The sequence below is a fragment of the Acartia tonsa genome, chromosome 4, assembly GCF_053477335.1.
Source record: "Acartia tonsa isolate MP-2025a chromosome 4, ASM5347733v1, whole genome shotgun sequence".
NCBI lineage: Eukaryota > Metazoa > Arthropoda > Copepoda > Calanoida > Acartiidae > Acartia > Acartia tonsa.
In genome coordinates, this window is record NC_137263.1 from 9,955,104 (window position 1) to 9,971,072 (window position 15,969).

At 31.4% G+C, this 15,969-nt stretch overlaps 3 protein-coding genes across 5 annotated transcripts in view; 2 read left to right on the plus strand and 1 right to left on the minus strand.

Annotated features, from left to right (window-relative positions):
• Positions 1-2,235: 2,235 nt before the first annotated feature.
• LOC145315974 (ubiquitin carboxyl-terminal hydrolase 3-like) lies at positions 2,236-5,834 on the plus strand. 2 transcript variants are annotated; one of them, XR_013878206.1, is made up of 6 exons: positions 2,236-2,460; positions 2,606-3,488; positions 3,693-3,913; positions 4,108-4,299; positions 4,717-5,405; positions 5,709-5,834. XR_013878206.1 is itself a non-coding variant. In XM_080156217.1 (5 exons), the coding sequence occupies exons 1-5, from the start codon at positions 2,272-2,274 to the stop codon at positions 4,825-4,827; spliced, it is 1,596 nt and encodes a 531-aa protein (XP_080012343.1). In that variant the 5' UTR covers positions 2,236-2,271; the 3' UTR covers positions 4,828-5,834. The 2 variants fall into 2 exon arrangements, 1 of the variants encoding a protein (XP_080012343.1); XM_080156217.1 differs by having other exon boundaries at positions 4,717-5,834.
• LOC145315973 (uncharacterized) lies at positions 5,775-10,592 on the plus strand. Of its 2 annotated transcripts, XR_013878205.1 has the most exons (5): positions 5,775-5,910; positions 6,613-6,774; positions 6,875-8,258; positions 8,410-9,357; positions 10,473-10,592. XR_013878205.1 is itself a non-coding variant. In XM_080156216.1 (4 exons), exons 1-4 carry the CDS (start codon positions 5,845-5,847, stop codon positions 8,730-8,732), a joined length of 1,935 nt encoding a protein of 644 aa, XP_080012342.1. In that variant the 5' UTR covers positions 5,775-5,844; the 3' UTR covers positions 8,733-10,592. The 2 variants fall into 2 exon arrangements, 1 of the variants encoding a protein (XP_080012342.1); XM_080156216.1 differs by having other exon boundaries at positions 8,410-10,592.
• Positions 10,593-13,171: 2,579 nt separating this feature from the next.
• Positions 13,172-15,969, minus strand: part of egl (Egl_like_exo domain-containing protein) — a 71,539-nt gene continuing 68,741 nt past the window's right edge. The window contains exons 21-22 of the mRNA XM_080159240.1: positions 15,273-15,335; positions 13,172-14,829 (exon numbers count right to left, since the gene is read on the minus strand). Of these exons, the coding sequence (XP_080015366.1) occupies positions 14,785-14,829; positions 15,273-15,335 (108 nt within the window). The 3' untranslated portion in view covers positions 13,172-14,784. The remainder of the gene's footprint in view (positions 14,830-15,272; positions 15,336-15,969) is intronic.

Below are 15,969 nucleotides of genomic sequence, written 5' to 3' on the forward strand. Positions count from 1 at the left end.
AAAGATCCACTTTCGAAAGGTATCCAGGTTTCTGTACTAACTTGTTTCATTTTTCCATCAAAATTTTTACAGGAATCAATTTCACAAAAAAAAACATTTTAGATTAAATGTATAAAAGCTTCTAAAATGTGCATCTAATTAAGAAAAAGATAGATTAGTCTAAAGAATTATTCTTAAATGTAATTAGAAAGACATTCAAACCTTGTGCCCAAAGTAAGATCATAATTTTGCTTATAACTGTTGTAATTTAAAATTGAATTTTTTTATATGGGCTGGAAAGATTTTCAACTCCCTAAAATGTCATCACTAGATGCCCATAACAATTATGTTACTGAAAGTGGGGGCTTTAAATTAGAGGTATTGGGTCTCTTGAGGTTAAAAATTCTCAAAATTGGCCCTGTTTTCGTTATTTGCGCTTACCAAAAAGAATTGTCCAATTCATCGACTCTTAAAATTGCCTGATCTTTGCAGGATAGGGTGTTGATCTGGTAACAATGAGTTTTTTGAGGCAAAATGGTTTGCCTCTCAATTAAAAAAAAACAGCTTTAGGATTGGTCTCCCCTGAATGATGGCTTGACAGCCTAAATTGTTTAATGATAAAGATAGTAGATTATTGAAATCTAATAATAGTTATTTCCCGCATCGTATTATAAACAGCTTTCCGCGGATATAGAATTTGTACAATTATAAGATTCAAACCAGTATTTTTAACTCCGATGTGCAAAATAATATTTTTGTGGTAAGATTTCTAATACAAAGGGCAGTCAGCTATAAATCATTAAAATGCATTACATAAAATATATTTAATCTAATAAAATCCAAAATACGACGACATTTCAAAGTTCAAAGTCCGCGGCCATATTTTTTAGACAGCTGGGACGGAATTTTTTCTTCACTTCTCTTAAAGCTAAATTAAAAATAAAACATTGAAAAATCAAATATATGAGAGGAAAAATCCAGAGATTGATTTTATGAAGGTAAAATTAATCTATTTTAAAAGCTGACTTTTGAAATTAATTGGAAAAATAATGAGGCAAGGTAGATGAAGGGACGCTAAGCACACAATTTGTTTATGGTAGCTAGCGACATCAAGCGAACACAATCAAAACTAAATGGCTAAAATTTTCATTTATTTTTATTTGTCGTGTAAAAAATACAATTATTTTGTTAGTATTTTTTGAAATTGTTGTTGATTGTTACTTTTTTGGTTCTAATGATATAGTAAAAATAAGAAAACTTCAGGTTATTAGTTACAAAAATAACAAACTTTATATCCATTTTTTTCGTTTTCGTCCTACCTGAGATGTAAAAAAAGAAGCCTGCCCCCGAGTTGTACCAACCAACTCTAGAGATATTTGTGCTATGCTAAACCGGTTCCTTGCTTCACACACACACACTCACAGAGTTACAAAATTATTACGTGGTTTTCTTAAATGGTTTCTTAAAAGTTAAATAATTTTTCTTAAAAATAGAAACAAACCCAAAGTTAAGCTGTTTTTGATGAATCTTAATTTTAAAGAAATTAGATATTGCGTCTTTAGTTTTATGCACCATCTTTGATTTGTACTTTTGAATGAGAGGAAAGCTTCTCTATAATCACCGGGAATTTAGTCAATTTTTGTCGTATTTTATCATAACTTCCACTTTTTGAACCACACCCTTTAATTTTCTATAAATTGCCAAACATTATGCAAATTCAATATTTTTTTCTACATAGAAAAAATCCATAAAATTTTACCGGTAGGTATGGCAATTAAAACAGCTGTATTTCATTTAATGGAAACAGCTAAACTATATACTAGTGAATATGATTTTTTTAGTTGTGAAATTTTTAAAACTACTTTTTATTTAGTTACAAAGTACTTGCTAATTTCTGTCACGTCTTCTAAAAGAGATAAAGGGATAGGGCAATTGCCAATTATTAACACAATATCCTTCATTTACAAAGTGTAAATTCTTGGAATTTGGTCGGTGATAATAGGCCTGTCAGCTTCGTTTTAATATTGTAATTGGAACATTTTGTTTCTGCATTATAGTGAAAAATTTTATGTAGTGATTGTTTTAATTCAAGAAAGCAAGCAATGTCATGGCTAAAAGTTATGAAGGAAGTTAGCTGCAAAGTAGAGCTTTACTTATATGAAATAAAAATTGCTTTAGTCTCTAAATCAGTGATACATACGACAAATAATCAACAATAACATTGATTATTGGGTACTATAGGAGACTTTTTAATTATATTTATGTTGATCTTTTCAGAACCAAAACATTTGAATGGAGTGTCCACATTTGGACAAAATCAGCTCCGGACCTGAGCACTCCGCAAGCTTTAGCAGCCTGGAGGCGCCGGGATCAGAGTTCAAATGCTCAGAATGTGATAGCACAGAGTCTGTGTGGCTCTGCATTTCATGTGGACTGCTCAGTTGTGGCAGATATGTCAAGGCTCACGGACTCAAACATAAGGCAGAATAAGCATTATATTTTTGTATTTTATTTATTTAGTAAAATAATCAAAGTGATCTTTTTTAATATCTTAATTTTGCTGAAGATTTAATTACCTACCTACCTAATAATACTAACTTCAAATAATTGCTTTTCTGATGCTCAGGAATACTCAAAAACACATTCAGTTTGCATTGAAACCAAAGAGCTTTCCGTTTTTTGTTATGACTGTGACGAATTTGTTATAAACGACACTCAAGATAAATACATTGAACACCTTCGAACTAAACTCATCCAGAAGACAATTTTATTGGAAAAGCCCGAGGCAGAATCCTCTCAGGTTCGTGCGTTGAGGCCGCGTGCCAAGCGGGCGGTGAACAGTCCGGTTATGGGCGGTTCTTCGCCTAAAAAGTCTAAACAAATTTTGAAAAATGAGGCTGCTCAGAAGAAAAAGAATTCAGAGAAAAGTCGCAGCCCGAAAAAGCGACTCGGACTGAAAAATCTTGGCAACACATGTTTTATGAACTCTGTGTTGCAAAGTTTAAGCAACATTGAAAAGTTTTGCAGTATATTGACAAGCTTGCCCTCTCTGGAGCACCAATTGAACACCAACAGAGAGGCTAAATCAGCCCTAACTCGTTTGTCAGCCGATGGCATCATTGTGACAGAGGAACTAAAAAAAGTATTAAGAATACTTCGTGATGGAGAGGACAAATCGAATGCAATCACTCCCGAGTCTTTGCTACACGCGATTTGGAAAGTTGTTCCACGCTTTCGTGGTTACCAACAACAGGATGCTCATGAATTTTTACGCTACATGCTAGACAGACTTCATACAGAACTGCTTCTCCTGCTGCCAGGCAAATTCAGAAATGACCGAGTTGACGAAGTTCTACGAGGCGCTCCTCTTGCCAAAGCTAATTCTGTGGTCACGTCTGTGTTTGGTGGCACGTTGCAATCCGAGGTGACTTGTTTAAACTGCAGGTCCACTAGCAAGAAGTTGGATCCATTCCTTGATCTATCCGTCGATATTCCACAGCAATTTACAGGTATTGTAGCAAAATTCATATTCAAATGATTGACTTTTTGCAAAATACAAGCCAAGTTATTCGAGTCTCCTTGTTTTATCTACTATCCTTTTCTTTCGAATGTTATAATCTAGGTCATAATTATGACCTTACAATTTTATATTTAATTTTTAACTTTGACAAAAGCTTTCAATCTTAATTAATATTTAAATTTGTTTTTGTTAGGACCAGTTCGTAAGTGTAAGGATCGTGACTCTGGAACTCCGAATTGCCACATCCATGATTGTTTACAAAAGTTCATGGAAACTGAGGAGTTAGCAGACTCAGAAAGATTTTATTGTAACACATGTAAATCCAAACAGCCATCGACAAAGAAATTTATGATCCGACGCTTACCAAACGTATTGTGCTTGCACATTAAACGTTTCCGCTGGACTGCATACGCTAGGAAAGGATGTTTCTTTTATCTTCACTTTCCTACATATTTGTTACATATGTATGAAAACAAAATTTTTATTTGACTTGCAATCTTAATATTTCAGTTTTTGGCATAACGAAGTAAAAGGATATTTTTTTACAAATATTAACATTTTTAAAATCTTTATTACATCTCGTTAATAAATCATCCTATAACTTAAACAGGACCAAACTTGATAATTACATTGAGTTCCCAGTGACAGGGCTGGACATGTCGGGCTACCTGCTGGAGAATCAGTCAGGTACACGGCTGTCCAGTGCAGGCTCCAGTCTGTATGATCTGGCAGCTGTTATAGTTCACCATGGAAGTGGCACAGGCTCGGGTCACTACACCGCATTTGCTACCAACAATAAGGTAATTAGGAATATCTATCTATTATAATAGGGAGTTTTATGGCACTTTTCATTTTGAAGGGGTAAAAGGAATGGATCAAAGGTTTGAAAAAGGCATTGGTAATCTAATATGTTGTATTTAAAACAATTTCAGGGGGTTTAAATTAGGCGAAACAAATTTTTTAAGGAGGGGGGAGGGGTAAACTCCCCTTAACTTTGACGTCTATAGATAGAAAGAGTAATCCAGATAACTTGCAATCCAAGTATCTACTTCAATCCCTCCCCCCATCGAAAATTATGGGGACCAGAGTATATTTTTTTCCTATACAATTTCTATAGTGCTTTCCTTTCTCAAAAAAATAAACAAAAAAATCTTCAATTTTAGATAACCTATTTAAGTACCTATTGTTTTTATATAAATCATAAATATTTGTTTCAGGCATGGTTCCACTTTAATGATTGTACAGTGAAGGAGTCAGATTACCAGACAGTCTGTACTTCCAAGGCCTACATCCTCTTCTATGTTCAGAGAGAACTAGACTTCTCTTAACTTATGTTTTAGAATTCCTCCTAATCAATGTTCTATTTCATTCATTCAGAACCAAATTCTTTGTTATGGGGTTCATATAACCTAATAATGTTGGAAATAATGTATCATTATTTAATTGTGTTTCAAAACAAGTGTTGTTGACGTGGTATCTAAATACTATTTAAAAGAAAAGAAAATTTTAAAATTGACAAAAAAATAATACTGTTTTAAATAGATAATGACATGAAAAATGAAGATAAAAAGTTTATTGTAATTGTACAATTTAATATTGTTCGTTCTATTTGCATTTTATAACCAATTTATTCTTAAATGGTCCATAAAAAAGTAAAAATATTGATAATTGTCTAGTCAAATTGGACTTTTTACTATGATGACCCCTCTCTACTACAACCCCTCGATAGTATCTCCCCCTCATTTTGCATTGAAGCCCCGACCCGGCCCTATTGACCCAATATTTTCCCAGTTAATGTTTTGTATAACTAGCTAACCAGGGACACGAATTTAACACTGTTCAGTTCAAAAATAATTTTAATTTTAAAAACTCAAAAAAGTCAGCTAATATTAATCTTTATCCAGAGGTGTATGTATATTCTGCAAATTTTACCCGGCTGAGGGGGGAGGGGGGTAAGAAAAAAAAGAAAAAATATGTGGTTGGGGGGGGGGGGGGGAATGTAAAAAATTATAAGGACTGATAGCATTTTTTTTCTATTTTTCTCCCCTCTTTGGTGGAAAAAAAACTAAAAATATGTTGAAAGGGCATAATATGAATAAAATAAAGAGTTCTGAAAATATTTTTCCATTTATCCCCTTCCTTGCTGGAAAAAACTAGGAGAAATAAATATAAAAATTTGCAGCAGGGGAAAAAAATGAATTTTGTGCAGAATATACACCGCTGTCTTTATCTGTGTTTTATGGTGTCCCCGATAGAAAATTAAAACTAGTGTAAAGCTAACCAGCTAGGCCTAGGACAGTGACGCATACTTTGAGCCTGTATTCTGTATTTCAGAGGAGGAGAGAATGGGGGGAGCCCAGGAGTATGACAACTCTTGGATGGAAGAGGAGTCCTCCATCTCGCAAGATAAGGTAATTTAATTTTTCCAGTAAAGTTTCGAAACCGGTTCTCAGCCACACTAAAAATCATGTGTCGTATTATATGCAGTTTTCTACGAATATAAAAGTGTACAATCAAATATTAGATATTTTGTTAGCCCGTGCCTTCGGCATCTCGGGTCTAACAAAACTGGTTTTGGTCTTATAATTGTACATTTTTATATCCGCAGAAATTCTTAATTATAATTATATCCTTATACTAAAGTAACAGGATGTCTGTGTATCTGTGTGTCTGTACCGAAGGATCTCGCTAACCGCTGATCCGATTGGGTTCTCCTTAACAGGGTAGATTGTCATATGTCCCGGGAAGGTTTTTAACTATTTTGGGGGAGGGTACCACCACCCTCCCAAGAGAAATCACAAAAAAATCGGAAAAAACATTTAAAGGTCACTAGAGGCCTCTAGGGGCATAGCCGCTAGTATTAAAATAAACCATTGGTGAGAGCCAGAGAGATTGCTAACCTAACAAAATCACCTTTGTGGTTCTAAAATGCGGATTTTCAATGCTTAGGTATTGAGACGAATTGTATTGCTTTTCTGTAATGTAAAATAGTACTAACAAGTAGGTTATGTTGAGAATCTAAAATTTGTGTGCATAATACTTTTTCTTCCGATGAAAAATTCCACTGTCCCTGAAACAAAAATTGCTACAAATGAATTTAATTTTATTTCCAGGACAAAGACTTTGACGAAGTAGGAAACATTGATTTTGAAGAGAAAATAGCTTCGAAGCAGGTTATGGGAAAATCATCAACAAATCCATCCTTCAAGGATATGATTGGCAAGTCATCTACAGAAGCTTCGTACAACTGGGAAGAAGAGTCAAGTAATAGTCAGGTATAAAGAATTCATTCTGTTATTTAATTAAAAAACACTTTGTATTTCTATATTTTATTTTTTTTAAATTAAAAAATATATGTATTTTTATTTGTTTTAGGATTCAAACTTTGATATAAGAAAAGAGCGACTTGTGATAAAATTTCGTAGAATTAGTGGAAAATATTACATGGTGGAAGATATTCCTTTACCCAGTGACTCGCCATACAAATATTTCAACTACAAATCAATACGCTACTCCTTCCCTACCTGTTTTGAATATAGTACACCACTTAAAAAGAACAACAATCCAAAGATAAATAGATGTAGAATATGCCGGAAAATATTTTCAAAAACTTCCACGCTAAGGACCCACCGAAAGACACACGCGGCATTCGCGCCTGGCGCATACACTCCTAAAGATTTTGCCAAGAGATTTAGCACGGTGAGTGTGTCTAGGGAACCGTACAAGCCAGCTGCTCACCTCAAATTATTAGAAAATGTAAATCCACATCCAACTCAATATGAAGGATACATGGAGAGCCAAGGTCCGCTGCCATACATAAAGCCTGGCGCAGAGTTGGTGATGCACAACGATACCTTTTCGGTCGGTGATATGATCGGTGAGGGAGGTTTTGCCAAAGTTTTCTCAGCCGTTTGGGAAAACGGACCACTCGAGGAAAGAAGCACTGTCCTAAAAGTACAAATGCCGGCTAACGACTGGGAGTGGTATATTTTAAGCCAGGTCAACATGAGGTATCAAGAGTTAGATCATCCTCTCAAAGAAAAAGGAGGCGCCGAGGCTTGGAAAAAAGGTTTCATGACTTCGCCTCGGTGTTACACCTATCGTGATGGGGCTGTTCTCATTTCTCAATTCCAAAAAATGGGAACACTGCTTGATCTTGTGAACCTGACTAAGAATGCAGACAAGAGTATTATAGAACCAATCGCAATATTCCTGACAGCTGAACTGTTGGGTATCATGGAACTACTACACAGCATTAATATTGTCCATGCAGATTTAAAACCTGACAATTTTCTGGTGCGACACATACCCTGCACCACCAAGTCACCTTCCCTACAGTTGATAGATTTTGGCAAAGCCATAGACGTGAGGCTGGAAGGAGGTGGGGATGCCAAGCCCTCAGAAAACGGAACCCCCAAGTCCAACGGGCAGGTCAATGGTGGGGGAATAGATGCAAGAAAAAAGCTCGACTATTCCACTCTTCTTTCCAGTGAAAAGCAACTAAATGGAGAAGAAATGGAGTTGCCTCAAAATGGAACAACAATCAAAGATGGTGAACAAAAAAACACAGATATTACAAATGGCATTACAGAAATCAATAAACCTACCACGGATCAAACTGCAGAGAATGATAAGTTATCAGACAAGGTTACCCAGAATGGTACAAATGACAGTGGATTAGTTAAAGAAGAGCCTAAAAAAGAAGAAAATTCCGAGGGAAGGACAGGAAAATATCATTTAGATTACTTCGGCATAGCAGGTAATGGTTTTTTTTAGTCAAGGCATTGATAATAATACTTATAAATGATATTATTTTGTTATCAGAACCAAAAAAATTTTTTTGTTATTAACTTTAAATTATAATATCGTAATTGATTGATATTTAAATTATCATCTTTTATTTCTTTCAGGTGCCGCTTATTGTCTGCTATTCGGCAAGTATATTGAAGTCGGAACCTCCAGAAATCGTTGGGTTGTGAAAGGTACTTTCAAGAGGTGGTGGCAGGTCAAAACATGGGAGAGCTTCTTTGATGACATGCTCAACCCGAAGGACGAGGGCAAGGAAAGCCTTCCTTCCCTGCTCCAGTGGAGAGAAAGGTTTATGGCGTTGTTCGGGGAGAATGAGGAATTAAGAGAAGGCCTAGACAAGGCCAGACAAGTTATTGAGAACAAATTTTTAGAGAAATGGAGACGTCAACTAAGAGACACAGAATTTGTGAGCCTTAAAACATAGAATTGCAGAAAAGATAAAACATCCAGTAAACTTATTTATAGGCCATACGGCCATCGCTAATATAATATATTTTTGGGCATAACGTCATGAATGATTGTTTAAAACATTTATATTCATAAAAATCATTAGAAACATAGATCTGAAATTGTACTTATTTGGTTGTAATTTTTAGTTTTAGAATTTATGTTGATTGTTTAAAAATTCCTAGTTTAGTCTAAAACGATTTTAATTTATAGTTGAGAAGTTATTTTGTCTTTTTTTAAAATATTTTCTTGATTTGGTATTTTTATGCAATATTAAAAAAAAATCACTATTACAAGTTCTTTCAAACCAGTATGTGCTAGCCATTAGAGATGGCTATTACTTTTTTTCTTCAATATTTGTTAAACATAAAAAAGTTCAATAACTAATAATGAATAATAACTTTATTTTTATGTCTCTATCTTGTGATTCGGGTATGATAGTCAATTGTTACCTCTAAAAACTGGAAAATCAATAATAATTTAGATTTTTCCATTTTCTATGTTATTTTATTTTTATTTTGTTGGTGCGATTGAAAGGAAAGCTTAAAATAAAAATATGTATCTTTTATTATTAAATACGAGAAAATAACTATTTTGCCAAGGTAATTATTGTTTAATTTCCATTAAACATTAAATTCCTTTCGTAAAAATGCCCTTTGAAAGATTCACCATTAAAAAATGAGGTACTCTAAAATCCTTTTCTTGTACATACTACATTAATGCTGCAATTGATCGAATGAATGATGGAAAAATTCCGGATGCTTGTTGAAAACCCTGAAAAAATGTCGCTCTACCATTATGTTGAAAAATTTGCATAAAAATTAGCCTAGAAATTAATCTGAAATTGCACATTGATTTAGTACAAAAAATTAATGTTTCTAATTCTATGTAGTCCTTTTAATTCTACTTGTCACTTTTTATTTTTGGATATGCTTAAAAATAGTCAATAGTATTTTGATTTTCCTTAATAAAACACTAAAAGTGAATAAAACCTGCAGAACCGACTTTGAACCGATAAGTCTTGTTTCGTCCTACATATGTAATCTGTTTTTAAAAACTTAAAGGAAAAGAAATAATCAAAATCTTAAACTGTACAATTATGTATCATTCAAATCTGAATTGGACCACAGATATTTTCTTTTCTTCAGAGTTTAATTTTTCTAAATAGCCACTTTTAATGTAATAATAATTAATAATATTAATCATAACTTCAAGTGATATTATCTTAAGTTTTTAATTTCCTCAGTAGTTTTATATTTATGTTTGTCTCCTTTTTTCTAGTGTAATTGTCCCCTAGTTTAATCTAAGATTTAATTTACTACAATATATAAAAAATTTACACGTTAAGTATTTTTTTTTTTTGCAAGCATTTGTTTATTTTGAATTATTTTGATAGTAAGCGGGGAATTTTTAATAATAGATTGTAACATATTTAGGTCTAATTATTGTATTTTTAGAATGCAGATATTTTTGCCTGCTTTTTTAATGTTAGTTTTGTTTCGACAGGTTCAAAGAACTTCCTGTCCAAAAAAAAATCTGGGGTTGGGGGGTGTCAGTTCTAACCCTCGTTTTAAAGTTTTTGAAAAAATTGTCAAAAATGATTTGGTATTTACAAAATTCTATTTGATTTGTTGCGTGTTCTTGAAGCTTTTTTTGTTTTTAATTTTGATTATGATTACACAAATGTATACCTAGCCTATTTGTCTAAATTGGTTAGAATTCCCTCCCTCCCCCTTCCTCTTATGATATCCATGTATGAAAATGTGTACAGATAAAAGTATATTTTTCTCATGCACTTTCTTGATCATTATCAACTTAAATAAAGATTTTATGTTTATCCTTTGTTTTTTCTTATATTTTAATTTAGCTTTGATCTTTTCTCCCAATTCTAACAAGGATGACAGCATTAATAAAAGCGAAGCTCTAAACTCAAAATAACTCTTGTAGAGTGGCTGAACTAAAACTAAATTGTACATAAATTTGTTGCAAAATTGCTTAAATATATGGCATAATTTCATTGTTTTGATTTAACCATGCAAAGTTTGAAATCGGTAGGACAATTTTAACATGCCCAAATTAACGAAAAGAGCTCTTAAAATTTTTTTTTTTATGCTTTCGCCCCTTAACATTTACCCTTTTTGGCTAGGAGATATTGAATTGTTTAAGCAACCCTAATAAATCTATGACACTACATCCTGTCAACTAGTGGTTACGCCCCTAGAAGCCTCTAGTGGCGCTTTAAACAGTTAGAGTTAAATCCATTTTTATAGAAGCAGAAATATAATCTATGATTATGGTTTGGACCATCTAAAACTGTAATCTACCTTTCCACTTTCCCCTCTCTTGGTGAAGATATCTTCAACGCCGATACGATTTTTGAAATGTAAGATTCTACTTTCCCTTCTCTTGGTGAAGATATCTTCAACGCCGATACGATTTTTGAAATGTAAGATTCCACTTTCCCCTCTCTTGGTGAAGATATCTTCAACGACGATACGATTTTTGAAATTTAAGATTCCACTTTTGCCTCTCTTGGTGAAGATATCTTCAACAAGAGAGATAAAAGTGGAATCTTATTAATCTGGAACCCTACAGACGTCCGTCTAGCAAAAAAAAAACTTAAAACTTTGGCTTTGATAATATAGTCATATAAGTAGGTTAGTAAAAACTCTTTCAGTTTTTGAATAGATTAAGCACGTCAAATCAATCTAGGACGACCGTCTCCAGTCCGTTCGAACGACCATCTGTCTTAGTAGAGCTAGACGCATGGTCAATTTAATGTGTAAAAACTAAAAAGTAATAACAAAGAGATTATTTCTGACTTTTTATTTTTTGTTAATAATTCTTGATACAGAATACTTTATAATAATAATTGTAGATGCAACTTTGTACAGGTTACTTTAAGTCATATACATATATGTATTCATATTTTTATTATTAAACTAAGTTTGGCTTTATAAACCATAGGAAATTTTAATATTACGAAAACCAAGCCTAAAAATCTTATTTGGTTAGGATATGGTTAAAAGAAGAAGTTGAAATCATATAAATGTTGGATCTTACAATATAAAGATATACCTGTTTAAATGAAACTTCTACCTACAAAAGATTTTCAAAAAATATTTTATGATTCTGCCTTCTTAAATTTAAAAGAAGTTGTATCAACTTTTTTGCTTTTTATTTAAGATAGCTAGCCGGTTCTTTTAGTAAGTAGTAGATGTAAAATTTTTCATAGAATTCAGATATGCAATCGGTTTTTTTTGTAGACCTCTTATTTTTAAAGTAATTTAAGTTTTTTAAAAAAATAATTAAGTCGGTTTTAAGGTACTAAAACGCAACAAAATAAAAGAAGAAAATAGCCAGTATGAACAAAAATAGTAAGATCTTTAATTTGACACCTTACTTTTAAAATTCTGTTGAGTAATTGTTGAAAAAATCTATTTTTTTAACCTCGGTTTAATCAAAACATTAAACCTAAATATTTTCTCATACAGACATAAAAATATGGGTTCATATATACCATTAGAATGAGAAAAATAATATGAATTCATTCTAAGCAAAATTGAAAAAGTTTTAAAAAATTGTAATAAAAAATAGAAAAAATAAAAAGTTTATTTTAAGAATTGTAACTACTAAACTAGCCAATCACAAATCGCAAAAATTGACGAATCAGGAAACTTAAACTTTAAAATTAACCTATAGAATTGCCATAAAAAAAGGAGAACGTTCATACAATATATACAATAGATACTACAATAAATATAGTGATATTAAAGAACATGTAAATAATGAAAAATAATGAACAAATATGCATCAGTCTGTTTATAAACTTCAAAACAATGCAGTTAAAAATACATTATTGTTTCTTGTGTTTAAAAAATATCTGCTACATTGCATTGTCTTTTGTTTAGGTTCTGTTCAGGTTTGGTTCAAGCTAACCCTTTAAAGCCGAAAATTATGATTCTTAAAATAAACTTATTTTTTTTATTATAGTTTTATAAAACTTTTTCAATCTTGCTTAGAATAAATTCGTAATATTTTTCTGATTCTAAAGGTATATATGAACCCATGTTTTTTATGTCTGTTTGAGAAAATATTTAGGTCTAAAGTTTTTATTAAACCGAGGTTAAAAAAATAGATTTTTTCAATAATTACTCAACAGAATTTTAAAAGTAAGGTGTCAAATTAAAGATCTTACTATTTTTGTTCATACTGGCCATTTTCTTCTTTTATTTTGTTGCGTTTAAGTACCTTAAAATCGACTTAATTATTTTTTTAAAAAACTTAAATTACTTAAAAAATAAGAGGTCTACAAAAAAACCGATTGCATATCTGAATTCTATGAAAAATTTTACATCTACTGCTTACTAAAAGAACCGGCTAGCTATCTTAAATAAAAAGCAAAAAATTTGATACAACTTCTTTACAAATAAAACAAACAAATCATTCATAATAATACACGATCACATTTTCTTATCATTAAATGATAAAAGAAAATTGCAAATTAAGTTTGCAAGCTCAAATACTTCTTTTATTACTTGCTTTAATATTTCCTAGGTTGATTCGGATCTAGTACAGTTTATGGAAAGGTTGCTGGAATCGAACTTTTCATGAAATTAATGCTAACAGTCTGATAGTGGACAATTCTTCACTAATAAACCACTTAAAGAAGTTAAAACTCAATGATGATCAACTAAAGAGCACATAGATGCGCGATCTAATGAAGACTAATTTATGCGTGTTTTCTCGGAACGCGCACAGTAAATTTATTTTCCAGCAGCATTTCTGTCAACTGCTCTTGATCCAAATTTTTACTAAAAAATGAGGTTTGAAAAGAACTTGTGCAATTGTATATTTATCGTAACGTCTTATGGACGGTTGTCCACGGATACGAAAATAATAAATGTTTTACTCAGTACTCCTTAGAACCGGCTTTAGAAACGAATAAGACATGGAACTGAAAAATTAAAATTGTTACAATACAAAAAAATAAAAGTAATACAATATTTGATACAGCTCAAGTAGTTAAATTAGGTTAAAATACATAATATGGCAACAAATACATTAAATATTTACACTTTTATGTGCAAAATTAGTTTTTTAATGTTTTACTTGAAGAAATCTTTAAAATTAAAAAGGACAATGATGACTCAAGGCATTTCAATTATAAAGATATGCATTAAATTACAAAAAAAATAATGAACTTAATTTTACTTTTCATCAGAAAAAAAGAAAAATAAGTTACTAAACAAAAATACTGACTGAATCCTTTATTCTTTTTACAAAATCCCAAAAATAGCATCTAAAATAAAAATATCGCTAAAGACATTGATAAATTTTCTTTATCAATTTTACCGGGAATAAAAACTAAAAATTACAATGTTAATGTTTTAAGGTATGAGATTTGTACATTTTTTACAAGTTAATCATGATATTTCTGACAATTTTTAACTGAATGTAATAAATTTTAATATTTAAGTCAAATAAAAATAATAACTAAGATGAAACATCATGAGTTTTATGATATATACACACAATTAAAAAAAATTACATGATAAATACACTGGATTGGGGTTTCGATCAAACTTTCGACAATTAAATCTCAATTTCATTTATCTCACCGTGATTTGGAAGATTTTTGCACGTTAAATGTCCTTGCTAAGGATTAATTTTCAATATGAAAACTTTTATTCTGGAGGAAAATTTAAGCCTTTTGATTGTCTAAAATTGATCTACTGGACTCATGAGCTTGTATGCTTAATAATTTAAAATAAGAAAATTTTATCTATTAGCCAGTAAAACCGGTTTTTAAAATAAATATTCACTTCGATTCATATTTTTTGATACAAGCCGTCTTCTTCTTTTAAAAGCTAGGCTGAACTTAAAGTGGCAGGTAAAACAGAAAAAAGTAATACATTTTACGGATAAAAAAAACATTAGGTGCAAATTATTGAGATTATTTTTAATATTCAACTACTTTATATTTGTAAATATTATTTTTATTAATCTGGGAAGACAAATTTTATGTTCTAGCTTCTTAATTCTTTTTTAGGGGAATTCTGAGGTGTTGAATCCTTAAATAAAATAATAATTTTATCACTACTAATAACCCAGCTATTCTAAAATTTGGATAATTTCTTAGATCAACTTGCTTTTGCATGATTAAATACTTAAACATACATTTGTAAAATATAAAAATATTTTAACCAGTAGTTTCACCTTTAGGAGTGGGGAACAAAAATAGCCTTAAACTACCCAAAACTTAATTTAACAGCTTAACTGTCTCGGGACGTGTGTGAAGCTTCCCTTAAATGGAGTGCTGAAACGGCTCTAGATGCACTTGAGTTAAGAAAGGCAATATTCTTAGGGGTGAATAGTTATAAACCTTCCAATGACCTATGAGAATATTTACTGTAAAGGAGAACCATATCGGATCAGCGGTTAGCATAAGCATTCTCTACGCACAGGCAGACATCTTGTTCCTATTATATAAGATTTGAAGATTAATTTAATTTACCTGTGAGCTCTGAGCCTCTGGGAAATATACTTTGGTTATCACAATATCTCCTGTTGACATAGTCTAAAACATTAAATAAAGTTTATATAGAGTAGATTATTGTTTGCTGAAGCATAATAAATTATATATTCTTTTGTAGACAAATCACAACCCTGTCAAAACTAGTAGCATTATTTTGACACTCAATTTTTTTGTCAACTACAAGGCAAAAAGCATGGCTGATATATGTGCAGTGCAGTGATATTATACAAAAGGATAACTTGGTCTTCAATCTTTATATCAATGGGATAAGATTATTATTCGATTATTTTTTTAAAAGTCCTTGTACAAAATTTTTATAATGATTACTTAACAAATAAAATAAATTTTGTCAATATCCATAGGAGTGATATAGCAATAGCAACATAGCGTATAAGTATAAATTAGTTTACTGAAATTCCCAACCCAAGTCTGCAACATATTACACATTATTACTTGTCAACACCAATAAACATTACAGGGCTGATATATTAGTTCAAACAAACAAAACAACACCTAACTTGTTCTTTAGATTAAGGGATAAATAACCACACTTAAAGGGATTATAAACTTAGGTATAAATATCTACGTTATATTAAAAGCTACCCTTTTCAAATGTATTTACAACATTTTATTATTTGCTTATAGCTGTGTTTAGAGGTATGAAAATTTTTATTAA

Coding starts and splice junctions, on each gene's coding strand:
- LOC145315974 (XM_080156217.1), top strand. CDS start 2,272: ATGGAGTGTCCACATTTGGACAAAATCAGCTCCGGACCTGAGCACTCC. Junction 2,461..2,605: donor CTCACGGACTCAAACATAAG/GCAGAATAAGCA, acceptor TCTGATGCTCAG/GAATACTCAAAAACACATTC. Junction 3,489..3,692: donor TATTCCACAGCAATTTACAG/GTATTGTAGCAA, acceptor TGTTTTTGTTAG/GACCAGTTCGTAAGTGTAAG.
- LOC145315973 (XM_080156216.1), top strand. CDS start 5,845: ATGGGGGGAGCCCAGGAGTATGACAACTCTTGGATGGAAGAGGAGTCC. Junction 5,911..6,612: donor CCTCCATCTCGCAAGATAAG/GTAATTTAATTT, acceptor TTTTATTTCCAG/GACAAAGACTTTGACGAAGT. Junction 8,259..8,409: donor AGATTACTTCGGCATAGCAG/GTAATGGTTTTT, acceptor TATTTCTTTCAG/GTGCCGCTTATTGTCTGCTA.